The sequence below is a fragment of the Dermacentor variabilis genome, chromosome 1, assembly GCF_050947875.1.
Source record: "Dermacentor variabilis isolate Ectoservices chromosome 1, ASM5094787v1, whole genome shotgun sequence".
Classification (NCBI taxonomy): Eukaryota; Metazoa; Arthropoda; class Arachnida; order Ixodida; family Ixodidae; genus Dermacentor; species Dermacentor variabilis.
The window spans coordinates 291,010,563-291,038,331 of NC_134568.1; the positions used below are offsets into that span (position 1 = coordinate 291,010,563).

Consider the following 27,769-nt stretch of genomic DNA (forward strand, 5'->3'; position numbering starts at 1 on the left):
GGTATAACCAGTCGCTATCAGATGCACTGTCGATATGTCACTGGTATTTGCATAATGATTGGTACGCAACGGCAACATCGCATTTATATTACGCGCGAGTACTCACGAATCGGCTCGGGCTCGATTGGTGTCTCTCGCTTGCTCTGTGCGAGTTCCATGCGTGCTTTTTCTAAAAGCGCCTTCCCATGAAGACGATACGTGCCACATCGAATGCTTTTGCCAAAAACACCTGCACTTAAAATATTGATCAAAAGAAGTGAACAAAACAGGGCAAAAAAAGATTGTCATCTGAAACCTACCACGGCCCTCAGAGAGAGGCGTTGCAATTTACTTCATTACCGTTGGTGTAAAAATGCAAGAATCTCAATAAGAACAATACAATGCGCGTTTAATGATGCTGTAGTAATAAATTTTATATAGTCAAAGCTTGCAGTGATTATTTAATTTTAATGTTAACTACTTGAAATCTGGCTACCCTGTCCATTGAGCTAAAGCTAAACAATGGCAACATTGTAAAATAAAATTTATTGAACATTATGCAAGCTGATTATAAAATATTTATTAAGGCCTGTTGTTTTTATCAATCATACTTCTTTTATAAAATTGGAAATTGCTTAATTAAAATTTATTTTAGCGAGACAAAGTCTGGCAACCGTGTATGACACAAAAAAATAGCAACAATGGGAAATGCGCCAATGGCGTCTCCAAAGTGGCGTTTCTAAAGTGTTTAGCTAATTAATTTTGTATTAACATTTTATTGATTAGTGGCAGTTTTCCAATTTGCTTACCTCTTCAATTTACTATTAAATTGCGATGTAAAAGGAGTATAACACAAAAATCTGCACACCAGTGTACACCACTAAAATCTGGCAACAATTATATCGTTTTCTTATTTTTTTTTAAGTTTTTGTTACTAATTATAATGTTCACAAGGATTATAAGTCTCTTTAAAATGATTAATTTGCGAGATTTACACGAAAATGTTATTATCTGGAGTGCTGACTGCATTGAAAGTATTAGCAATGAAGTTAGCAATGAAATATTTATTGCAACCTCGTAAAATTCTACTACTGTTTTTTTTTTCTCCCATTATCACCAAGTTACTGTCCATCTCTTGTAAGTCAACACCTGGAGTGGATGCGCGCGTGCGGCTTTTAGTTAACTTTCCTCAAATTACAGAGGGCGGGCGGCCACTGATCGTCCGCAAGTATGTCTTGCTGGAAAATGTACTTCTTTCGTGTGATCATTATTAGTGTGATTGAGTGAACCTGCTTGCTACAAAGCTGCACCAGCGCTTTCGTCGCTCTGTGCGGAAGGATTACCTGATCAATGCCTCCTTTACTAGATGCCTGCCGCGTCGCTAGTCTTCCTATTGGAGCGGAGGTTCCCGTAGTTCAGGGTAGTCGCGGAGAGACGGCGCTCGCAGCCGACCCACTTCCTGTTGCGGAGGAAGTGACGATTACTAGGCTGGCGCGCGCTCGACCAATGGCTTGACGAGAGACTGTGGGTCCTGTGCCTCCGGGATCGCATCAGACGCCGCTAAAATCTCGGAGGCATGGCTACGTGATTTAGGTTTGCAGCGGCCACCGCAGCTAGCGCTCGCAGCCGACCCGAGTTAACCCGGGTAGGGAAGAGTAAAGAGGAAAGGGGCAGGAACCAGCTTCTCGGCTCACGCGGCAGGCATCTAGTAAAGGAGGCATTGACCTGATGCAGGTGTGGTGGGCGGTGAACGACGCGGGTAACGGTGCACTTATAAGTTGGCAGCTCTGCGAACCGGTGCCTCGCGACCAGCCTGCTTTTATTCCTTTATTAGCTTTTTGGCATTCAGAGACGGATAGCATTTTGTTTATTGACGGTGACACAAAGCTCCACTTTGTTCGTTTCATGATGCTCACTGCTGCTCCTTTCCCGAGGGTTTTTAGCGAGTTGATGCGTGTGCGTACTTTTTTTCCCCCTTTCTCGCGTTATTTGATCTCTCGTTATATCTGCAGTAGCATGCCAGTCCTTTTGCTCGGCTAACCCCATCACCTGTCGTGACAGTTTGTCTCGCAAGCGCGCACGTACTGTTCCTCAAATGCGCTATTCATGTGCGTGGTGGGGGTGGCTATGCGGTGTGAATAACGTAACATGACAGTGCGTGTTCAAGAGACTCTTGCCCTAGGCTAGCGGTCTGGCATAACGCATTCTGAGCAGTTTAGTCCACAGGGCCGAAATTCAATATTTGTCTATCGGCAAAGGGTGCCCGACTTTTGATGCCAAACAACTTTTCACCCGATTGCTCTGCAATGTCATTGTTAATTGTACAGTTCTGCGCACTTTCGGGGCACAAATATTTTAATTCGGGCTGAATTCATGTCCATTTAAGCCACGGTTTCTTCCTTTTTTGCGGGCTGCATTTTGACTGCACTTAGGGATCGGCCCATGAAAGCACCTCGATAAGCGCTAAAAACCGGGTTAAATAATTATATGGTTTTAACGTGTCAGAACCACCGTTTGATGATCAGGCACGCCGTACTGTGGTACTCCTGATAATTTTAACCACCCGGGGTTTAACGTGCAACCACCTGGTGCATCCAATGCACGGAAAAAAACTGGGTTGAATCCGAGAAGAATGCTTTGCATTAATTCTTCGCGCGGTAACAGAGGTAGCGAAAGTAACGCCCGGAGATATGCTCCTAAATGGAACAGAGTTGGTCATGGTTCCGCCATTTTGTACTAACGCCATGCGGTAAAGCTACTCGCAGCGCGCGTAGGAGCTGAACTTTGAACAGCATCTATGTGCTTCTGCTGGCATGCTAAATTGATGCGAAGCATTTTCTGCCTACTTTAGGCAGATTGAATCTGTCTGTCTGTCTGTAATTCTACGCCGTCGTACGTGGTGACGTATTCGTTCCTTTAAACCACCTTAAACTGGATTTAATCATAACATGCATGACGTAACATTCGTGACATTAATGTCATGATCCACGTCGTGATACCATCGTGATCATTTGACTGTATGATATCAGGATACGTAGCGGCGCCACCAACTTTGATGCTATACTTGGTTTGTGTTCTACTCTAAAATTAAAGTTTAAACCCTTTGGGGTGTAGTTTTTCCCCATAATAGTCTTCTATCTTTTATGTCTTTCCTTAAAGCTGCGCACCCAGTGCTTTTATGTCACGAATGGCTTGCGCGTTATCAGATTGATGGATCATATTTGAGAGGAAATGTACGAGCGCACAGTTTTTCATGGAAGGAAACGTGAGCAAGACCGATGACGATTATCGTTGTGGGACAAATACGGCCCAAAGGGTGTATATACTGTTTGTAGACGTATATTTATCATTGAGTAATATCGTGTGTCCATGCGTTGAACAATTTTATTTTTATCACTGGCTGGACAGTCTTATCAATTCAGCAATAAACGATTAACCTACCAGCCATTTTCCCCCGACGGCGGATCCCCCGCAGTGACTTAGCGGCTATTGTGTCGCGCTGCCAAGCGCTGGCGCGAGTGAGAGACAGCTTTATTCGTCAGAGTGGTTCATGGGCTTCTCAGGAAGGCCAGATGGCCACCAGGCGATGCGTGACAGCGATTTCTTCGGCTCGCTGCAACGCTCGGAGTTGCACCTCCGGGCTGGAGCTGAGCCCGGACGAGGTCGCGGGATCAAATCCCGGCCGCGGCGGCCGCATTTCGAGGGGGGGGGGGGCGAAATGCAAAAACGCCCCTGTCCTGTGCATTGGGTTTACGTTAATTTTGGTGGTCAGCATTAATCCGCAGTTCCTGGGGAGACTACGGCGTGCCTGTAATCAAAATTGTGGTTTTTGCAACTAAAGCCCCATAATTCAATTCAGAAGACGGTACAAGAATACTGATACCTTCCATCATGGAATCGATGTCGTATTACCTTTTAGGGAATGAACCGCAACTATTAGCTTTGGCATATAGCCTATAATTCATGTCCCTGAGCTATGTTGTTATATTAACAGGCGGACATTACCAGCACTAGAAATCGAAACATGTATTCAACTAACAAATTTTCACTTATTGATTTCCTAATTTGATTACGCCACATACTGCAATTTACGAATTGCAGCCGGTGAGGTCGCAAGACGTATCCCTTGAAATGAATCTCCAGGAGGACGGCAGTTAAAAAAAATATAAAACCACGATCTGATTATGAGGCACGCCGTAGTGGGAACTCTGGAATAATTTGGACCACCTGGGGTTCTTTAACGCGCACCTAAATCTATAGGTACACGGGTGTTTTCGCATTTCGCCCCCCATCGAAATGCAGCCTCCGTGACCAGGATTTGTACTCTCGACCTCGTGCTTAGAAGCCCTACACCATAGCCAGGACAGCAATATCGAGATATTTCCCAAAGTCAGAACACAATACATAGGCGTTACAGTTTTTTTTTTATGCTTCAGTGCATGAGAGAGCGTTTTGTTAAAAAAGAAAGTGGAAGAACAGTGCATTTTTACGGCGAGTTTGATAGCGCAGAACTCCAAAATCGTGTCTTTCTTGAAATTAATTCGAAGTGCACACGGCTTGCAAACTCACCGGCTGCGATTCGTAAATTGCAATATGAGCCCTAAAGTAATTCTGAAGTTAATTAGTGATTTGCTTACATTAGTTGAACATGTGTTTCGATTTCTCGTGCAAGTTATGTCCGCCTTTCTGAATAATGCAGCTTAAGGACTATGATTATGTTATCTGCAACACGTGATTTTTAAAAATTCCGGAAAGCTTTGGAATGATCACCCCGTGTGTCTCGTCCTTAAAGGGTCATAATTGTCCAAATAGCTCATATTCCGAGCCGTCATCACTAGTAGCGCGTCAGGGAGAATCGGCCAGAAGTCGGGTGGCGTGGGCTTATTAGAATTCAATGTGTGTGCCTGGAATTTGCGCCCATTACGCCAGTGTGACCTAATTTGGGCGCACATAGCATGGCGACGGATATGGGCGCTAGACTTTTATCTATTTTAACATGACCCAACGGGCAAGCGAAATCGCACAGTCCGATGGGGGCTGTAGTTTCTAGTTTATTTGCGTCTGCTGTGTTCCCGCTGAGAAGATATTTGTGCATTCGAAGTAAAAAAATCTCGATCGATTTCTTCATTGAAAATAAATTGGCCACACAGGAAGAAATAATACTAACTCCGAAATTTGCAATAAAAACAAGAAAAATAAATTTTCTGTAGAGTTGCAAGAATATTATGGAAGGGACCGTGAAAATATGGCTTATATTTAACACTGTTGTGTTAACTATAAGCCGATCGAAGATCGAGACCACTCTATTCTCGTCTGGATCTCAGAAGAAAATCTTTGTGTCAAATCGTGTCTGTGCTGTCTTTGTTTTGGTTTCTTAGTTGCAATGTTTCGTGAGTGGTTGATCTTCAAGCAGTTATGCACGATAGGAATTAGTAATAAGTGTAAGCGCTTTCCACTGCATGTTCTTAAGGGTGTTACTGCCACTACCACCCGACGCGGTGGCCGATGGCTGTGGCGTTGCTCTACTAAGCCCGAGTGCGCAGGATGGAATCCCGACCGCAGCGGCCGCATTTGGATGGGGGTGAAAAAAAAAAAACGCAAGTGTACCGTGTATTCGGTGGTCGTTAAGGAACCATAGGTGGTCAAAATAAATCTGTAGTCGCTCACTACGGTGTTCCTCATAATCAAATCGTGGTTTTGGCTTGTAGAACTCCAGAATTTAATAGAGCCGCTACTTGTGAATGAGAAGCGAATTAGCATATTCTAGGAGCGGTCTGACAAGTGTGACGTACGCGTAATCTTTACTGCCAAGGTTGGTCCCTCGTAGCGTTCGCCTGAGAAAAAAAAACTTTTTTGTGGCTTTGGAGGCTATAGGCTTCCTCGTGCGATGGCCAAGTGAGATCAGACTTACCTGGAGCGGGATGTTAAAATTTTATTTATTTATTTGTTCACATATACTGCAGCCAAGTATAGGACTATAGCAGGAGTGGGAAAGTTATACATGACTATACATTGCACATTAAAAACACACATATAACACAAAAAGATGAATGGTCAAGAAGAAGCGCTTTACATGTTAGCGAATTGCTTACCAGTGGCAGCTACAAAATCTTTTAGGGATAGTGAACGAATGCTACCGGGTAGAGAATCCCAAAGCTCAATTGTGCGTGAAAAAAAAAGAACTGTACTTGAATGTGTTAGTACGGGCATAAGTAGGTGTTATGTTCAAGGCGTAGGAGCTACGGGTACAACTTGCGTTAGTAAATGTGATATAGTTATAACCAGAAAGACCAGAGGTAGAGTTAATTGCATATAAAGGTTTTAAGGCTTCAATGTGTTAACGTGAAAGTAACGGCTCAATGTTCAAAGATTGTTGAGCCTGTGTTGAGCAGAAAGTGCGGCTGTAATTTTGGCAAATGAAACTGGTAGATTTTCGTTGAACGTTATTGAGCGAGCTTATTTCGCATTGTTTGTAGGGGAACCAAACGACAGATGCATATTCTAGAACAGGGTGAATTGGCGTTTTATATAATAGCAGTTTAGTATCGCGGGGGTTCTTAGCTAAAGTGCGGCGCAAATAACCTAATTATTTTGGGGGATTTCCCGTTTAGGTATTCAATATGTTTCGACCTTGAAAGATATTCGGTTAGAATGACACCTAAATGTTTATACTGAGACACTCTTTTAAGTTAGATGCCACCCAGAGAATAATCGAACGAGAAGGGGCTATGTCTATTGGAAGATGACATCACGACTGTTTTACTACAGTTGATGTTCATTTGCCACGTTTTGCACCAGGCACAGAATCCCGACCGCGGCGGAAGAAATCCGCAGGAAAAGGCTAAAATTTCAGTTTAATCGTCATCCGCCAGTCTAAACACCAGCGCACTACTTTGTTCAATGCACTGTGTAGTTCACTTTGATCACTGTAGTGTTTAACCTCTATATACAATGTGCTGGGTGTTTCAGCGAACACTTTTAAAAATGCTTAAAGGTTGCTTACGACAGATAGCGCAATTCTATAGTTGATGAGCTGGTTGGTCTACTCGAAGAGGCGGACATGCACAAAAATTTGAAATGCATAATCGCCTGATTACCAAAGATTCACAAATTATGTTTTTAACGAATCGCTTTGTGGCCCATCCAGCAATTTATAAATTCTTGCCGTGGAGTTCTCAAGAACTTAAAACTTTCTTTAAAAAAAAAAACGCCGTTTTATGCATTCAGGCACAAACGTAACTGGAACGACAATGTATTTCTCCGCAAAGTACGGGAATTAATATCTCGAAACTACCGTCATCCTGAGAATTCGTTCCACGTGGATCCGCCTTGCGAACTCCACTGCTAGAATGTGTAAATTTCAATATGGGTCATAAGGTGATTAATTAAAAAGTTCATTAGTCAATTATGCAGTTGAATTTTTTGCATGTAGTGTACGCCGTTTCGAGTAGACCACCTCATAACTACGATTGGGCTATCTGCCACAGGCAACCTTTAAGAATTTTTGAAAATGTTCGTTGAAAAACCTTTTATAGTCGTCTGCAAATAGCGTGATATTTACGTTGATATCGCTAGTCAGATCGCTTATGAAGAATTAAAAAAAAATAGTGATGCTAAGGCAGATACCTCACGTATGTCGGGAGTAGGGTATCGCCGTATTTAGTGCATAGTGCAGTGCATTGTATACAAACTGGATGTTGATGGTCGCACAGACGACGACTAATCCAGCCAGTCACTAGCCCATCCGCAACATTCCAGGCCCACTGTTAAACTTACCGTTTAACATTGTCAAGCGCTTTTGAGAAGTCCATATAAATGAGGTCAATTAGGGAGTTTTCATTATTACTTAATACCTTGAGCAAGGTCATGCATCGTCTCATAAGTTGCGTTATAGTAGACATACCATCCGGAATCTGTCGATTTGATGAAATAAACCATTGTTTTCAACAAACCTTGTAGCTGGTGCATGCTAATGACATAGATCTATAATTATAATTTGATGGTGGATTCATTTCGCCAAATTTGTGTACTGGAATTATTTTCGAAACTTGCCAGTCCGAAGGGAGCTGACAGTGCCGGTATTTTGTAACTGGCTCTGCATACCGTTTGAGCAATATTAATAATCAATGAAACAACATTGAAAAGCATAAGCAGGTGTGAAAAACGATATTTGTTGAATTTGTCTGATGCAACATGTTTGCACTCATACTCAATCAATTGAGTCATTACGTGCTGACCTGTGCAAATCTCGGTGCTACGCACTTGACCTAGCTTCATCAAAAATTATTCAGTGCCCTTATGTTAAAAACAATGCACCAAATTATTCAGTTGCATAATTTATATCGTCTCTGAAGCTGGTTCTTGTGGCTCGTAGCTTGGCTTCATCCTCACCTAACTGCCATCCTGCAGAGACGCATCGAGGACTTTCTCACTTATTGCTTCTGGGATGTCAGCCGTGCAGGTTTTCCACGGATCGTCGACTCTGGCGGAGTACTTTAAGCCAACATAAGCACCACTTGCTTCTCGTGTAGCTAGAAAACTGCCTGCAACGTGCGAGATCCCCTAACAGACTAAGACTACGTGTTACCTTTGCACGTTGATATTTGCATCGCATCCGACGCGCAGGCTTGCCAGACAGTAATACGTGCAATATACGTTGGACGATGGAACACATAGTTGTAGCTTGTGCCATAGGCACATTGCTCTGCCGCCTATCCATCCGAGGTTTAAGTTATTTCTAACTTTTCACTTGTTAATTTCTTCAGTTGAATAAAACCTTGTATTGTTGGTGGGGAAGGCTCGATTTCTTATTAATGGCTACTTTCACTTAATTTCAACGCATTCTAATAATCTGGGGAAAAGTTCACTGCAAAAATTCACCGACGATTACGATATGCTCCCTAATGCGAAATTTGAGCGCAGCTTTATATGTGTTTTCATTTCGCGATATATTTGCTGGCGCGGACAATCTGTCTGGTGCGGCTCGTCGCAAACGGAGCGATGTGCGGCGCGACTATAGGGCCTGTACGCTCGAGCCGCCCATCGCCGCAAGCCGCACCGCACGCGTGCGGTCGCGCGAAAGATTGCACGTATCAAACACTTGTGCAAAAATTTCGGTTTACAATGTGTAAAAATAATAATTGGGGTTTTACGTGCCAAAACCACTTTCTGATTATGAGGTACGCCGTAGTGGAGGACTCCGGAAATTTTGACCACCTGGGGTTCTTTAACGTGCACCTAAATCTAAGCACACGGGTGTTTTCGCCCCCATCGAAATGCGGCCGCCGTGGCCGGGATTCGATCCCGCGGCCTCGTGCTCAGCAGCCCAACACCATAGCCACTGAGCAACCACGGCGGGTTAATGTGTAAAAATAAGTTATACACTGTGTACACAGTGTAAGCGGCAATGTGTGCACAAGTGCTGGATGCGTGCAGTTTTCCGCGTAAACGCAAGCGTGCGGTGCGGCTTGCGGCGGTGGGCGGCTCGAGCAAACAGGAATCGGGAGATCGCGAAAGGCAGCGCGTGGGTGACGCGTGGGCGCGATTCACAGCAGCTGCCGCAGACAGACCTCCCAAACGACTCGTGCTACCCTGGGGCCACCTAGTAGTCATCGTCGCCGCACTAAGCTTTTCTTGCCCCTTTCGCCATGTCCTCTTCTTCCACTTTCCCTATCTCGTCTTTCATCCCTCAATGCGCTCCGTGTTCGCCATTTCACGCTTCGCTGTGTTCGTTCGCTCAAATACGCGGATGCCGACACTCGCCGCAGGAACGGGCGTCAAAAAGTTGCGCTTTTAAAGGAATTTTCCAAACTAATCCTCATTTCTAGTGGCACACGGGTAGATTCTACCTATAAAATAATGGTATCGCTAAGTGCTCATACTGCTTCCAACATTGCTCTGCAAGTTTTTACAGCGAATGATCTAGTGCGACTAGAAGTGCTCGAAAACGCCATATGCTTGTTTTAACGGTGTCCAAGGAGAACTAGCTAGTTCACAGAGTTTATGTTTAGAGCTTAAAACGCCCTGGTAAGCTAGTTGATTAATGACTTCGTTTTAGCACCGCACTTGGAAAAACATGGGACACAATAAGTAAGAACTCTCACGAACTGCAGAATTTTTTCGATGCTTCATTTCTTTTGAGCGTGTATTTTTTTCAAGTGCGCTGCCTATAGAACTAAGCTTTATTTAGAGGGAATATGGAGAGTGGTATCGGTAATACACAGAAAAATTTTTCAGGGGTGTTGCTTAATTAATGACTAAATCAAATTACTAAACTTTTTGCTTGCGTAGAGGCTTTATTAATACACTCACCTAGCTTCCATGCTGCCTTGAAACCAGCAAAGGGGGTGGCAGTTCTAAATTGACAGAGAATGGGTTTCATGTTATGGGTGACGTGTACCGAAAGCTTCACAAGCGTTGAACCACAAAGGAGGTTTCCCCGATGTCCTGAAAGAACTCAACGTGCCACAAAGTTGACATTCTGAGAGCATAGAGGGCATATTATGCGGGCTGCGTGCTACAATTTTCAATCAGGGTCAGGTAATTACTCCCTTCGCGAAAAATTTAACTGCTCGAAAGCGTTGTGTGACCTTTATAACCTGTTTCCTGGTGTCGCGAGAGACAATGAGTTCACGTTTAGGGAAAAGAGAGGGTCACATATAAATGTGATGTGTGCCGAGACTTCAGTGCTTCTCGCTTGATTATGAGTTTTGCAAATAAATACTTAACACCTTTTTCTCTTTTTTTTTCATGCCTTATACGAGGTTCGTATAGTGTGTTTCCCGGATTTCTTTGGTGAAATAATTGAACTTTTTTGTTTGTAATCTGCAAAAATAAGGGGATGTTACGGTAGTGTGCAGGCGAAGTGCAAAGTTGAGAACGTGCCATGGACATCTGAAAGATTCGGCATTCCGACCTCTTCATTCCATCATGAAGTGTTGGAATGCGTGATACGGTTGTTGTCCGCTGTTTTCCCAACGTCCCGGAATGACTATACGTCACAACTTGCTTACGTTTGGTGAAAATTGGGTGCGCGATATGTGCAATGTGTGGTGAAACGTTGACGTTTCTAAATAATAAGGAGCTTTGCAAATAATTATTGAACAGTCGTTTTTTCCTATTTTCATTCATTATGTAAGACGCCTGTGGTGTTCTCGATGAACTAAATGAGTCACCTTGTTTATATTTCGTGTACATAGGGGGAAGGTTATGGGTGATGTGTCGGAAGAGGTCAAGGTATGTCGTTAAATTACAGCGTAAAATTTAGCCCGTCGTCCTGGGAGAACCGATTTCAAATTTGGGGAATGGGTGAACATTATGGTCGACATGCGTACGAACGTGTGCGTGGGTGAAGTACAGCCTTGGCTGAACATTCCTTAAACAAAAGTGAGAAGAGCTGGGTGAATAGGCGCGGTAACACGATGAAACAGGTCTAAAGACGACCACAAAAAGAAGAAACAAATTGCAGTTTAGTGCTGGAAAGCATTATAGTCTGCGGGGAACATGTGCCAATGCGTGATTCATATGTGGGCAATGTTTGAATTTCTGTGGTGTTTCACAAGTAAGTAAAATTCATAATGTGAATGCTCGAAAGAAAAAGCTTCGCTGGAATTGGGGCCGTGATTCAATAAAGTGTTTTTCCGAGCGTGAAAGAAGCAGGCGAATAAACGCAAAATGCCCCAAGCGGCCAGTCGCGCGGATATTTTGCGTGTATTCCGGGCTTCGTTCACGCTCGGAAAAAAAAAAATAATGTAGCATATGTTGTTCAACCGAAAGCTGTGTCGATCGGGAGTTTTTCATGTGACTGTACAATTTCCTGTACATTTTTTTTCTGTACAGTTGTACCATTTACTGTACAACCGCAAGTGATCTGATATCTCTCTTTGTATATATATATATATAAAATGCGAAATACTATTACAATAAGTGAGAGCCTGGAGATGTTTCTGTCAGTTATAATTATATTTAACAGACATAGACCTATTTATCTATCACATATGGTGAACAATGGGGGCGCGAAACATTATTTGAATTTACATTTATTTCCTGCAATTATATACAGTCTCAAGATGATGCAGGCAACAGGCAACGAGGGCCTCAAAGGGGTCCTGGATCCCAGTAGCAGCAGTACAGCGCACATGAAAAATGCGCATTCGCTACAAAGAATTTTAATAATCAAGCAAAGAATTGTATTTGGTGTTTAATTCTACATCACAAATGTATCAATAGTTCGGGTAATAGTAGTGTCGATGTTATGCGCAACAGAGTACAATCAACATAAATGACTTGCAATATTCAAGAAAAACAAAAGACAGTAGATCTGTGCGACTTTGGAGAATTACAACCTGATATACACTTACAATAAAAGTTTCAGTTTCCTGTAGTTATATCGCATACTTTAAAATGTTGGCAGTGTATATATATATATATATATATATATATATATATATATATATATATATATATATATATATATATATATATATATATAGAGAGAGAGAGAGAGAGTGTGTGTTTCAGCGAACACTCAAAAATCTATAAAAAATGCCTCTGGCAGATATCACAATTTTTCTTCGTGAGCTGGTCTACTCGAAGCGGCGCACAATACTTGTAGAAAAAACTAAACTGCAAAATCGACTAATTTATAAAAATTCACCAATCAAGTTTCTCACTAATTACATTATGGCGCATATTCCAATTTACAAATTCTAGCCGTGGGGTTCGCAAGGTGGATTCACTTGGAACGAATTTACAGTATGACACCAGTTTCGAGATATTAATTCCCGAACTTTGCGGTGAGATGCACTGGCGTTCCACTTACTTTTTGTTTTTCAATGCATAAAACGATGTTTTGTTAAGAAAGTAAGTCGAACGACAGTGCATTTTTACTGGGAGTGCATTTTTACTGTGCTCTGCGGATCGTGTACGTGTTTTCGCATGTCACTTGAATCTTATATTTAGGAAACGCTATGAGGTGCCACCTTTGATTTTTTTTTTTAGCTCAAAGATCGCCCGTACTGCTCTAGAAAGAGGGTTTGGGAAATTCAACTGTGTTTCGTAGAACACTGTAAGGACGGATTTCTCAACAATGGTGCTAGACTGTGTATTTCTGCTGACTGACATACATAACTTGAGTTCAATTTCACACAAATTCAACTTCGGTCATAAGCTGGAAATGGGTTCAATTTAGTAATTTAATCTTTTTAATTACCTACATGCACATTATGTTGGGATTTAGCGCGCAAGTAACGTCAGCCTGTAGAGGTAATCCACGTGAAGATACCAAATCAATAATTCCTTTATTTCTTTCATGAATTACACTAAATGTTCGTGCTATTTCTGAAAAACCTCTTCGAACGGAAGAAAGAAAACTAAACATGTTAGCGCATATGTTCGCGCATATCAAGAACGCAGGCAACTTACCAACTTTCACCGAAACCCCTTCAAACCGCTGTTCAAGGGTCCCTCACCAGGCGCCATTTGAAATTTGAGTTGTCCATGGAAGCTGTTAGGCGCAATGTGTACAAAGCGCTTCACCGAAATAATTTCTTTTTCAAATCAGTTTATCTTTAGAGGCGATAGAATTAATTACCTGTCCTGTTACCATGCCAGTGCCAGGAAGCGAGCACTGCTGACACTCTCCCCCTTTGCCTCGCCAAGCGCATGCAGCGGCGTTCCTTCCCTTCGTTTTCCATACTGGAGCCTTGGAGCGCCCCCTTTTTTTCCTCCGCTTTTGTTTCTTTTCTTTCTTTCTCTCTTTTTTTTTTCAGCGCGGCGCATTTACAGTGGCGGAATTGCCCGTTCCGAACTGGATGACTAACACGTGCCATGGCCTGCGACGTTGAAAGCAGTGCGTCCTACGTAGTGGCATTTGTGCGTGTGACATGTACTTCCTCGCTCGAAGCACGACTCCATGGTAAGGAAGGGTGCGTAGCCTTCTGTATGAAAATTGAGGTGTTTCGAGGCGATAACATTTTCGTGTCTTACGTCCAAACATTGATTCAAAAACGTTTTTATTGCACATGAAAATTCTCCGAGTCGAATGGGAAGGCCGTTCGGTCCGGCCGCCCTCTGGTTTCTTCCGCTGCCATGGCTCCGCGACCGACCTGCAATTGCAGCTGGTCAGGGTCATCGCTGCGAAGGATGGCCTCCCACTGCTCGAAAGTGGGTTTGCGGTTGGTGTCTATCACGGGCGTTAAATTGGCAAACCAGTGGCATTGGTCCGCGAGCTCTCCTTAGTCAGGGCATTGCCGCTTTTAATTAGGGGGGTTCCGTAGATGTAATTTTGCGCGGATGGGACGGTGCAATGGCGAATCAGAGAGTATTTGCCCTTATGTTTTATTAGCGAAAAAAGGGTACACATTGACAATTACAAGTAAACGTGCTCTTCTACGTACCTTACACTACTTTTTCACATAGACCCCACACTGATTCAGACATTTGCCCCGTCGCAGCTCTAAATTTGAGATGCCCCTGTGGTTGATATTCGTCCGGCTGACTGTGGAACCACCCTCGGTCTGCTGTCTTGGCTTCATCGTTGCACGTGAAACGCTGTCCTGCAAGGAGCTTCTTCAGTGGACCGAAAACGTGTAAATCACTAGGGGCCAGGTCCGGACTGTATGGTGGGCGGGCCAGACTCTCCCAGCGAAATGACCGGAGCTTGTCAACGGTTGTGATTGCCACATGTGGCCTCCCATTGTCGTGGAGGATAACTGTGTTGTTCACATTGAGAATCCCTCGGCGTTTTCGCCTGATGGCAGCCCGCAGACATGACAATGTGGAATAGTAACTGTTGGTATTGATGATTGCACCTTGTGTCGATAAATCCAGCAGGAACGGTCCTCGGCGATCCCAGAAGACCGTTTACCTCACTATCTCAACAGATGGCACTGAACGGAATTTTTTTGTCACAGGCGAACCCGGATGTTTCCACACCGTGCTCTGCTGCTTCGATTCAAGCGTGATATGCAGTATCCACGTTTGATTGCCAGTAACAACGCGGTCCATAAAACTTTCACCACCCTCGACGTACCGTTGCAGATGATTCAGTGAAGCAATCATGAGCTTGCCTTTGATCATGTCATCCAACTGCTTAGATATGTACTGACATGAAACCTTCAGGTGCCCTCAGGACCCTTAAACGATGTCGTAAACACTCCCATACGAATTGCCAAGCTCTAGGAAATGTTCTTGAAGTGCACATGCCGATCTACTTTCACCATTGCATCCACACGGTAAGTGTTGTCCTCAGTCGTCGACGCACGCGACCTCCGAGAACGCTAATTGTCATGCAAGTCTTCACGGCCTTTTGCGAACTCGCAACACCGCCACCTCAGAGTTCACAAAGCGAGACACATTTCCCCATACGTGGGCTGAATTTCCCTGTGGATTTCGATGGGCGTTCCTCCCTTGCTTCGTAGAAAACGAACCACACTTCGTTGCTCGTACGCCGTGGACGTGCGAAGCTCAACCGCCGTCTTCATCAACTGACAACAGCGCCGTGCCGCGGAGCTACCGGCAGGTAAGGCCGTTCCGGTCCGTGAAAGATCCACCGCTGAGAATGGATATGCTGATTTAGCATTTACAGCCGTAATTTGAAAAAAAAAAAAAATAGGGGCAAAGACTTTCTGACTCGCCCTCGGACTTGTTTGTAGCATTCGGAGTGCGTGCTCCTCTAGTCTGCCAAGGTTCGTGTGTAGGTGTCTGCTTCTTGCGTTGCTAGGGCGCGTTGGAGAAATGCTGTCGCGTTCCACTCTTGAAGGCGAAGCTTAAGCGTCCTCCAATTTTTTGTCTTCCTCGGGTTCCCGCTCCCTCCTAATGGTTTCTGGCCGGGCTTGCCGTCGTTCGGTGGTGTGTTGGGGTGCATGTGTTTCGGGATGGGGTAGATCCGGATCTTTTCGCGGAGCTCACGCGGTAGGTTCACTTCAGCGTGATTTTTACGTCGGCTACCGTTGCGGTTGAAACGGTACGGCTCAAATAAGCAATCCAGTCATTTGTTTGTTTTGCTATGAAGCGCGAATGCAGGAACACGCACGCATGCATGCTCAAAAGGACAGAAAATAAAGCGAGTTCATTCAGTTTCATGATTACGGCTAGCGTGTCCTCTTTGAAGCCACCTTCCCTAGAATTGTTTCTTTTTACGTTAACTATAAAGAAGCATAATCCTCGTTCAAATAACAAAAAGGACAAAAACCGGCACTGCTGAAGAGCCTGATCACCAATTGCTGTTCCGGTTAACGCTTTAGTTATGAAACGGCTTGAACAATTCGGACATTACAGATGAAAATCAAGTGCAAAGGATCTCACTTACAGGAAAAAGGTGTTATCCGGACGTGCGACATATAAAGACGGCATTGAGGCAGTAAGCCGTGGGCGAAAACACATTACTGCCGATTTCACGAAGCACTGATCCAAAGCACGCGTCAAACAACGTGCGCATAGAACGACGCCCGTTAATACCCAATAACTTCAACAACATAATTTCTCTCAGTTCAGGGCGACATTTGACTTCAATCAACGAAGAGAACAAGCGGGTTTCAGGAAGGGCTATTCTACACTGAATCACATCCATGCAAATAACCGCGGGTACTTGAGAAATCTGCGGAGTACAATCAACCTCTTTCTATGGCTTCCATAGGCTGTGAATGGGCGCAGCTACGCGCCCATTCCTGCGTTGAGCGTCGGCGTCCTTGGCCTCACCGAGCGAATGAACTCAGCGAAGGATGAAAGAGCGAACGCGGAGCGCAGTGGTGGATGAAAAACGGCGATAGTAAACAGAGCTCGTGGAGTAAAACGGAGGACGAGGGTGCAGATGATACCATGAGGCGGAAAGTGGTGGAGGAAGGTATGGCGAAAGCTTGAGAAGAAAAGCGTAGTGCCGGGCAAGACGTGTTCTGCGGCGACGATCGCTACAAGATGGCACCAGAATAGTGCGCGTGGATAGTTCATCGATGTCGACATTGATAAGGCATGCGGTTTGCGCGTCCACCGATACCATATATGGAAACAAAGCGCTGCATGGGTGGAGGTCTGCCTACGCCCCAGCCAATATATCGGGAAATGAAAACACGTGTAGAGCTGCGCTCGAATTTCACATTAGGAAGTATCGTAGTCATCGGTGAACCTTCTTCGAAGTTAAAATAGCCATCGTAAAAGAAAATCTGTTGTGGCACTAGAAGGCATACTATTTCATACGGACAACAACGTTTTCTTTCTGATAGAGGCGTACGCTTTAGTTCTGGGGCGAAATCACATCTACAATGTCTGTGCGAGACACGTAAAAACCAACTGAAGCTGCGCCTGGTGTTGACTTGGTAAATTATTCACAAATCGTCATGTTCTGGCGTGGCGTACGTAGTGGATTATTACTGCGTTTGTGATCTCTAGGTCGGACGATCCGAATCTTCAGTGGTGATAAGTTTTTTCCTTGTTTTACTTCTTTTACAGCGAAGCTGTCTATGGCTAAAATCCCGGGATTTTTTCGCGTCTTTCATGTCGACAGAAAACCCAGTGGGCCGATCCAGGCGGCTTGCAGACCCAGGAGCAGTGACTCATGCCCCCGTAAGGTATAGGCGTGAAGCGAACATACCGCACAGCTTTCGTTACAATATTAAACGCAGAAATAAAAACAGTGGTCAAACCACATGATTGATGACGGGGCGCGCGCACTTCCGCGTTGATCAACGTGCGTTGCCGCCATTCCCTCGCTAGTGGTCGTCGGACATCTCAAAACCAAAAACAAAGCAGTGGTTCGCCCACTTCGCGAATGACTTTGGCCTCACTTACTTGAATGCTCCGATCCAACCAACTTCCGTACATCGGTCATGCATCGATTGAACTTTGGCCAAAAACATTTCTCAAATAAGAACGGAAAACATCAGTGTATATCATAGCGACCACAAAGCAGTTATAGCAGTCCTTTCAAAGTAATAAACAAAATAAAGGTTTTGTAAACTGCATTTAAACGTGTGCTTGTGTCATCTGTCACTTTGAAGAGCAATGTGCGTAATGGGCGCACAACATGGGATCAGCGGTTCAGAAGTTGCCATACATTAGGCGCAACATATCTACAGCTTCGCTGACCAACCACCTTCACAGGAGTGGATTGGCGGATATTTTTTTATTGCATTAAAATTCTCTCTGTCGCTTTCTTTATTTAATAAAATATATACGGTAGCCAGGCATCGTGTTTTTCTCACTCTAGAGCTACTTTTTGCAACAGTGCCTGCAACACTTTCAATTGTGCCGGCCAGTCCAGCTGCTCCCAGCATCCAGCGCAACGCAACGCCCATAATCTGGCATGACAGCGGGTACTCCGTTTTGCTAAGGGATTTAATGCGTAGCGCAGATAACCGATGGACCATTAGAGTTACACAATGGGTGCTAAGTGAAGGGAAGCGGAGTCGAGGACGGCAGAAAATTAGGTGGGGTGGTGAAATTACGAAATTCGCAGGCGCAAGTTGTAGTCAGCTAGCGCCAGACAAGGGTAAGTGGAGATCGCTGGGAGAGGCCTGCGTCCGGGCAGTGGACATAAAAATAGGATGATGATGATTAACTGTATGGAACAGCTGACAACGGCACAAAACTAGCATAACGTACTCAATCGAACCCACGATATAGACACCGAGACGTTGTGTTGCGCTGGGGACCGCTCTTTATGGTTTTCTGTTTTTGAAATTTCCGGCCGCCAGTGTAGCCAGCACAGAACGAGGTGCCTAGCAATTTGAATGCCTATGGGCTTGACTTCCGCCGAAAATAATCGCAGCTCACAGGCGCAATGTGCCCCCGACGTTTCACTCCTGCTGTTGAACCCCTGCTGCTCGAGCATGGAAGAATGGTTGCGAGGTATCGTGTGCGCGCCCATGTGTTTAAAACAACAGCGTACCTTTGATCGTTGATACAATGAGGTTGCCGTGTCGCCACCTTGTTATGTTGCTTCGCGGGGTCGTTTTGTCTGTGGCGTCTTTTGTTCATTAGAACCGACCGTCACCGTACATTTAACGCGCCGTTTGGCGTTTCATGCACTTTTAGAAAAACCAAAATGCCTATAACCAGTGGGGCTATACTAATCCAATTTGGAAGACCCACTAAGCATCAACAAAAGACATTCCTTCACCAAAACAGGAATTGAACTACCTGGTGCAGTATTCGGCCACCCCTTCCCAAATGACTCATTCAGTTAACGAACCCGCAAAGGGCGGACAAATCAGCGGATCTCTTAGGCATGTAGGCCCTCTGCGCCTTACTTCTCGGCGACAAGGTAGCCTAGCCGTCTGCGGAATTATCTTACTGAGCTATGTCGAATGATCGGTTCCGGTAGTCGGCAGTTCAAATCCCCCCCCCCTTTTTTTTTTTGACGATGGTGTACCTGAATTTTACGTTCTCCAGTGCACTACATCTGCAGGCTTGGAGTGACGCCAGACACCCGTGAAAGATACTGAGAGCGAGTGGGCAATACTAACCCAGGTACAACCAACTGAGGAAGGCCCACTAAGCTTGAACGAAGACACTCCCTCACCAGAACAGGAATTGGCCTCCCTAGTGCAGTATTCGCCCACAACCTCCCTGATGATATCTACAATTAACCAATGGCCCTCGGTACCCAGCAGCTGCGGAGCTCCTGACCGTTACAGGTCTGACCTGACACATCAGAATTGTAACGCAGCAGAGGGTGCTAAGAATCTCTGTACCCGGACAGGCCGCCACTGGAAACTGACCCTGGCAACTTTTAACACCTGAACTCTCTCGAGTGAAGCTATCTTACCAAACCTCTTTGAGGAACTATCAGGCATTGTTTGGGATATCATTGGCCTTAATGAGGTTAGAACTGCCGAGGCTTATACAGTGCTGACTAATGACCACGTCCTCTGCTATAGAGGACTTCACACAAGAAGCAGTGCGGAGTAGGATTCCTAATCCATGAGGACATAGCGGGCAACATTGACGAATTCTACAGCATTAATGAGAGGGTAGCAGTAGTAATAAAGCTGAATGGGAGGTATAGCTTAAAGGTAGTAAAAACGTACGTTCCAACCTCCAGTCACGATGATGAAGAAATAGAACAGTTTTGTGAAGATGCCGAATTAGCGATGCGAAAGGTGCAAGCTCAGTATACTGTAGTCAGGGGCGACTTCAATGCAAAAGTGGGGGAAAAGCAGGCTGGTGAATAAGCAATTGGCAACTACGGCGTGGATTCTAGGAACACTCGAGGAGAGGTGTTGGTAGAATTCCAGGAAAGGAATAAGCTGCGAATAATGAACACCTTCTTTAGGAAGCGCTGGAACAAAAAGTGGACCTGGAAAAGCCGAAATGGTGACACAAGAAATGAAATTGATTTCATACTTTCTGCCGATCCCAGCATAGGGCAGGATGTAGAAATGTTAGGTAGGGTAAAGTGCAGTGATCGTAGGTTATTGAGGGCTAGGATTCACCTCAATTTGAAGAGAGAAAGAGTAAAATTGGTCAAGAAGAAACAGGACAAACTAGACGCAGTAAGGGTAAAAGGCTAACTCACGCTGGCACTTGCAAACAAATATGCAGCCTTAGAATAGAGAGATGAAGATCACATGGAGGTGATGAATGAAACTGTAACTAGGCTGTCTTTAGAAACATCAGTTGAAGTGGGAGGTGATGCACCAAGGCAACAAATCGGTAAGCTCTCCGAAGCAACGAAGAGCCTAATGAAGAAACGACAAAGAATGAAAGTGTCCAACTCAAGAGATAGGATGGAATTCGTGGAACTGTCAAAACTGATCAACAAGGAGAAAATAAGGGATATACGAAATTATAACGTTAGAAAGATTGAAGAAGCAGTAAAAAATGGACGCAGCATGAAATCAGTGAGAAGATAACTTGGCATAGGACAAGCCAAGATGCATATTATCAATTTCGAAGATATAGTAAAAGCAGCGGAAGAATTCTATACTTTCCTGTAATGAAGGCTTCTTCTCTAACTAGCGATGAAGTTAAAAGGGCCTGGCAAGATATGAAACGAGGAAAAGCGGCAGGAGAAGATGTAATAACAGTCGATCTAATCAAAGATGCAGAAGACATCGTGCTTGAAAATCTTGCGGCTCTTTATTTAAATGTCTCACGATTTTAAGGGTCCCAGAGAACTGGAAGAATGCCAACATTATACTAATCCACAAAAAGGGAGACGCTAAAGAACCGAAAAATTATCGGCCCATTAGCTTACTTCCAGTATTGTATAAAATATTCGCCAAGAAAATTTCCAATAGAGTAAGGGCAACGCTTGACTTCAGTCAGCCAAGAGAACAGGCTGGCCTCAGGAAGGGACACTGCACAATGGATTATATCCACGTCTTCGATCAGGTGATCGAGAAATGTGCAGAGTACAGTCAAGCTCTCTATATGGCTTTCAGAAATTACGAAAAAGCATTTGATTCAGTAGAGATACCAACAGTCATAGAGGCATTACGCAATCAAGAAGTACAGGAGGTTTACGTAAATATCTTCAAAAATATCTACAGAGATTCCACAGATACCTTAATCCTCCACAACAAAAGTAGAAAGATACCTAAAAGAAAGGGGCCAGACGAGGAGAGACAATCTCTCCAATGCGGTTTACTGTATGCTTGGAAGAAGTATTCAAGCTATTAAATTGGGACGGCTTGGGAGTAAGGATCAACGGCGAAAATCTCAGCTACCTTCGGTTTGCAGATGACATTGTCCTGTTCAGCAACACTGGAGACGAGTTACAACAAATGATTGAGGACCTTAAGAGAGAAAGTGCAAGGGTAGGGTTGAAGATTAATATGCAGAAGACAAAGATAATGATGAGTACCTGGGCAAGGGAACAAGAGTTCAGGATCGCCAGTCAGCCTCTAGAGTCTGTGAAGGAATACGTTTACCTATGCCAATTACTGCTGGCCATTCCGATAATAAAGGAGTACTCATTTGAAAATGCTACTCCAAGCCTTAGACGGACTAGAAGGGTGCAGTCACGTCGTGGAAGCTCGGGCGGAATACGGAGCTGTAAATTAGGGTCCAGGGTACGAAGGCGTGCACTTGTGAACTCTGACGAATTCCATTGGGCTAATGTCAAGTCACGCGCAAGCGCGGAAAGTTTTTTCGCTGTGTCGGCTCTAGAAAGAGGAATGGCAACGCAGTTGACGCCATCATGGGCAGATCGGGCAGCTGCGTCTGCTCGATCATTGCCATGTATGCCGCAGGGACTAGGCAACCACTGATATATTATGTCGTGTCCTTCGTCGACTATGCGATGGTGGACTTCTCTGATCTCTGCGACGAGCTGCTCATGTGATCCATTGCGCAGTGCTGCGAGTACACTCATTAGGGCTGCCTTGGAATCGCAGAAGACTGATTATGCATGGGGTGGTTCCTCCTGAATGAAATGAAGAGCCGCACGCAGGGCTACCAGTTCAGCAGCTGTCGTTGATGATACATGTGACATTTCTGGCTGTATTTTGACGGATCTTATTGGCATCACCACAGCAGCAGCTGAACTTGCAGATGGGACTGAGCCATCGATGTAAACGTGTACACAGCCACTGCGCACGTCATGTAAAAGTTCTAATGTTGCCTGCTTCAGGGCAAACGACGGCATGTTAGCTTTCTTCATGATTCCTGGGATGGTGAGGCGGAGCCACTCCAACGTGTACATTGTACAAATGTACCTGGTCGTGTCTGCAAAAACTGGCTTCATCTGTACACATGATGTTGCTCAAAAAGTCCGGTGACTCATCGGCTTTTGTGAGGAACCAATTCAAGTAATCTAGACGATTCTGCAGGTCCCCGCCTTCCATAGTTGTTTCTAATGAAGGTAGTACGAGTGAAAGGCGGAATGATTTAGAATCCTCCAAACTGATGACTTGGAAATTGGACTTGGAGCCATAAATGGCAGAACATCCGTGCGTAGCTAGGTCTCAAAGATGGAATGCTCCGCCGCTGTTTCTGGAAGCTGCCGGTTTGTCTCAGGTTTTTATAATTTCTGATGATAATCGATGCGTTCGGTCTATCGCCACACTTCCATGACTGATAAATATTTCCGACCTTCCTCTTGTGTCCATTTGCAGCTCCCAATAATAATAATAATATTTGGGGTTTTACGTGCCAAAACCACTTTCTGATTATGAGGCACGCCGTAGTGGAGGACTCCGGAAATTTTGACCACCTGGGGTTCTTTAACGTGCACCTAAATCTAAGCACACGGGTGTTTTCGCATTTCGCCCCCATCGAAATGCGGCCGCCGTGGCCGGGATTCGATCCCGCGACCTCGTGCTCAGCAGCCCAACACCATAGCCACTGAGCAACCACGGCGGGTGATTGCAGCTCCCAAGGCAAGAATCATGTTTTCATTCTGCTCATTAGAGAAATACATGGCGACTGCGGCGAAACAAAACGCACCTTTAAACCATTGCACTGAGGTTGTCAATTCGACTTTGTGGTGATAGGTAATGTGGCAAAAAAAAAAAACATCTGTGCACTTGATCTACGCTAAGACAACAGCTGTCACAGCTTGTTTCCAAATAACGCCAAACGCGACGTGTTACTTTGGCTGGGGCGCGGCAGATAAGCTCGATTACGATGTTTTACTTTATTTCCTTTATTTCGTTCTGACTAACACAGAGAGGGCGATGTAAATGATGCGGGTGAGAACGCAGTCACGTGGTGTTTTTCATATTTCGCGGGGTTTATTTATCAGTCGGAAAAAAATAATATGCAATTAGTACGTCGCTGAAAATACCGCAGTTAGACGTCCCTTGGCTGTGCAGAAATGCTTTATTGAAACTTTGATAATTAGGATAGCATGTCTCGAGTTAGATGATTAAAATTATACCTAAACGATTCTCAGTACTGGAAAAATTGCTTGCCGCTTCTCCACTGTACTGGAAACAATATGCACTAGGTTTTCTTCGAGTAACACAATTGCTGTATTTTTAAATATTGGTGCATCACAGTTAATTGGGGCATCCTGTATATATTTGTGACCTCCGCATGCAAGTGACGATGCTTCTATCCCTAATAAACGTTGTAAGTTAATAAAAGAGTTTCTCTCTCTTTTTTTCATGAGTCCCTAGCATTGCTTACTGGAAATAGAAGCAATACTGAAACACATATCATTCACGTGCTTTTCACGCGCTGTTGATAAAAAAAGACTCTGCCGAACAGGTCACTGAAGTCTGCAGGGTTTTTTTTTTTTTTCAGGGTCAAAACAGCATGTAAAGCCATTTGAAATGGGGTGAAAGTACAGCGACATATTCATCCTCTTGGCATAGGCTATCTATACCTTTAGAAATAATTGTTAATTGGCAACCACCCCCTCTTTCAAAAATATAATAAACTTTGTCCTCTGTATATATATGCATATATATAAGTGCATATGCAGGGTGTTTACAGTGGAAATTTAAAAGAATGTTTAAGTGAAAAAATACGGATGAGGCAGCAGCCGCTGATGCTGCTAATGCGCTTGTCATCCTACTGTCAGGATTTGAAGAAATAAAGCGAAATTATGAATTAAATGCTGTGCACGTCCGCGCCAACAATGATGCAGTAAGCTATTATCCACAATAAAATTTTAGGTGAAAAGGTAGAGGCAAGTCAAAAGAAACCTCAAATGATGTGGGCGACAAAGCTCTGGCAATTACACGTTAGGGGGTGGGATAGACTTCGGCATCGCCGGGGGGAGGGGGGGGAGGGGGGACTCAGGCCCAGGAGCCCTCCCGTAGTAGGCGCCTATGCGTACCTCTGCACAAAAACAGATATGACGATTTTGGAAACTCCACCGTTTAGAGTGTCTACAGTGGACAAATTTCAGATATACATTTCCAGCTTACATGAAATTGTTACAATGTTTACGGGGGTTCTGCGAAATTCCTATTCACAAATTAGGGGTATATCTCAGAGCAGTGTATATTCGATCAATTTTGTCCAATTTACATGGATTATTGGGTGCTGTTGTAAACTCGATACTTTAGTTCTCTTCAGTTTTGCTTTCTTTTTTTTTTTTTTTGCTAATAATAACGCGCAAAGACTCGTTCAGGGTCTTTTGGGGAATTTCTTTTTAGAACTTCAGATTCATACGTGCTTATTCTATCAGCGTTGTGTGCAAATGATCTGTTGAAATATTTTTGGCATGCAACGCCCAAGAAATATTGGAGAAATATGACCCCAAATTAGCAAAAAATTGGATCTGTTTCACGTTTCAGCTTTAAATTACGCATTGGGATGGTCCATCTAAAAACATGAAACATTGAGTGTTTCACAGACGGACACATACATTTATATAGTTTAATCGGTGTAGTTTTGGTTTTAGGCAAGGAAAGAAAGAAAGGTGTAGTTTCCCCTACGCCACAAGGTGGCGTTTCGAGGTCGCGGGATTGAATCCCGGCCACGGCGGCAGCATTTTGATGGGGGTGAAATGCGAAAACCCCCGTGTGCTTAGATTTAAGTTTTGCGAAATATTTAAATATAGCCTGTTGGAGATAACATAATTCTAGTCCTTGAGCTAGAATATTCAGAGAGGCGGACATAATTTGCACGAGAAGTCAAAAAACATATTCATCTAATTAAGGAAACCGCTAATTAGATTACCAAATAATTTAATGCGTATATTGCAATTTAGTAATTTTAGCCTCTGAGTTTGCAAGACGTACCTACTCTTAATCAATTTCCACAATGTTTGGAGTTATGCGCTGTCAAACTCGCCGTAAGATGCACTGTAGTTCCATTTTCATTTTTTTTTAGCAAAGCGCTCTTCTTTTGCACTGCAGCAGAAAAGTAACTGGTACGCCCATGTATTTCGTTCCATACCTTGGGGAATAATATCTCGAAACTGGTGTCATCTTGGAAGTTCGTTTCAAGTGTACACGCCTTGCAAACTCACCAGCTACAATTCGTATGTTTAAATATTCACCGTAATGAATTAAAAAGGTAATTAGTAAATTATTTTAAATTTTTTGAATATGTGTTTCGATTGCTCGTGTTAGTGATGTCCGCTTCTTCGAGTAATCAAGCTGAAGGACAAGAATTACGTTATGTGCCACAGGCGATTGAAAAAAAAAATCTGGGAAGCTAAGAAATTATCACACCGTGTAAAGTCCAAGTACGAACCTTCAGACGTATCTGTTATTTTGATAGGGCAACTCACTTTGGAACGAGGCTTGCCGCGCTGCTTGCATGCTTGGGGCACGTCGGGCTTCTGTATTCTCGCCCTGACCGGCAAACCCACCAAAATTTAGTTTTTGCTATATACTACATGAGCTAGCCGCCGGAAAGTAGTAATGATTATGTCGGCTACTCTGTTTGATGATGTCAAAGTGGCGGTTGAGATTGATATCCCGCCGTATATGTGAAGACCAAGTTTCCGTCAGATTGAGTTTTGTTGTCGATCACCATTTTCCCCATTATCCGCAGGCTCTATCTCAGCGATCAGTTACCGTGTGTCTTTCGTATTGTGCGGATTTGGAGCAAAGTAGGTGATACTTGTTTTACAGTGGTGGGGACGGCTGTTCGCGATTTGTCGGCTTTGTATGCAGTGAAGTTGAATGCAACCTCTGCTGAGACAAAGTGACGCCGAGGAAGGCATTACTATCTTTTGATAAACTGTGCGTAAAACTAATCGACTTCCCAGCCTGGGCTACGGATGCTGCTGAGCAGCGCTGCGCGCGGGAGCAAAAGAAAATGTCGCCTGGCAGCGCGGCTGCGTAAGCGTGTTGTGTACGTGAGTGCGGTCGAGATAGTGTTTCCCGTGCATTTGGCCGCACAAGCTTGCCCTTTATTGTTGGAACAGCCTCGAAAACACGAAGGGCCGACAGCCGCCTGCGAAATTCTACATATTTCCGGCAGGTTGTGAAGAGAGAGAGAGAGAGAGAGAGAGAGAGAGAGAGAGAGAGAGAGAGAGAGAGAGAGAGGCTTGCACCACTGCTGTTGTTGGCAGAGTCAAGTCGCGCTTGTTCGCTTTCGCATGCCAATATATTTAACGTTTTCACGCGAAATTTTTATCTTTTTCGTACAGTCAGTCGAGGAGGCTCACAAATATAACTGGGGTCCGTTATGAAAGGGGTGACTGGGGCTCGTAGGCTCCACTGGGTGCCACCGCTGAGCTTCGGCAGGAGCGGCAACTCCACGCAGGCAGATGCCGCGAGTGGCGAGATATGATGCGATATCACTGCATGATGAAAAACGAAAGAAGGCGCAAATGATTCGTCAAAGACTGAAAAAAGAAAAGAAAGCGTGAAGAAGCTCGCGTGGAAGAAAGTGCCAAGAGTGACCATTTTACCATCGCGTCGCGCGACACAACGACTGTGATGTCCCTGAGGTGTGTAAATCCACGATGAATTTATACTCCTGTCACTCAGGCACTTTGGAGCACTGTCGAGTCCAATCCGCATCGGGTGCTTCTACACGGGTACTTTCGAACACGATTTTGCACGATCCGGATCCAGTTGATCGCGATCATAGGCTGTCGTCTGCACATGAAGCTGAGAGAGCTCAACCAACTCGATCCGGATTGTTGGATAGGGCAACAGTTACCATTCTTGATAACGACCGAAAAATTTGATCTGTACCCGGCTCGATAGCGATCGAAGGTGCCCGTGTTGCACCGGTATTAAAGAACAACCGAGAGTCAAAGCGATTCAAACCGCTGATGTCCTCCATCCCGCAACACATCTCGCGAAGCCAAGATGCCGCAGTGTGGTCCGCATTCCTTTAGAAATGGGCAACCTAATCGTATACTCAATCGTGTTCAACTGCTTGTAATTAAAATTATTACCGATCAAGCGCGCGCGCTATGAAACCAATATGAGAA

At 44.4% G+C, this 27,769-nt stretch overlaps 1 protein-coding gene across 4 annotated transcripts in view; it reads left to right on the plus strand.

Moving 5' to 3' along the window:
- Nucleotides 1–27,769, plus strand: part of LOC142567368 (uncharacterized) — a 996,706-nt gene that overhangs the window by 287,796 nt on the left and 681,141 nt on the right. The window contains exon 4 of one of the 4 annotated variants that reach the window (XM_075677834.1): nucleotides 17,425–17,662. The exons of the other annotated variants lie outside the window; for them this stretch is intronic. Coding sequence (XP_075533949.1) covers nucleotides 17,425–17,625 — 201 coding nt within the window. The 3' untranslated portion in view covers nucleotides 17,626–17,662. Of the gene's footprint in view, nucleotides 1–17,424; nucleotides 17,663–27,769 lie in introns of those variants that run through there. 4 annotated transcript variants of the gene reach the window in all.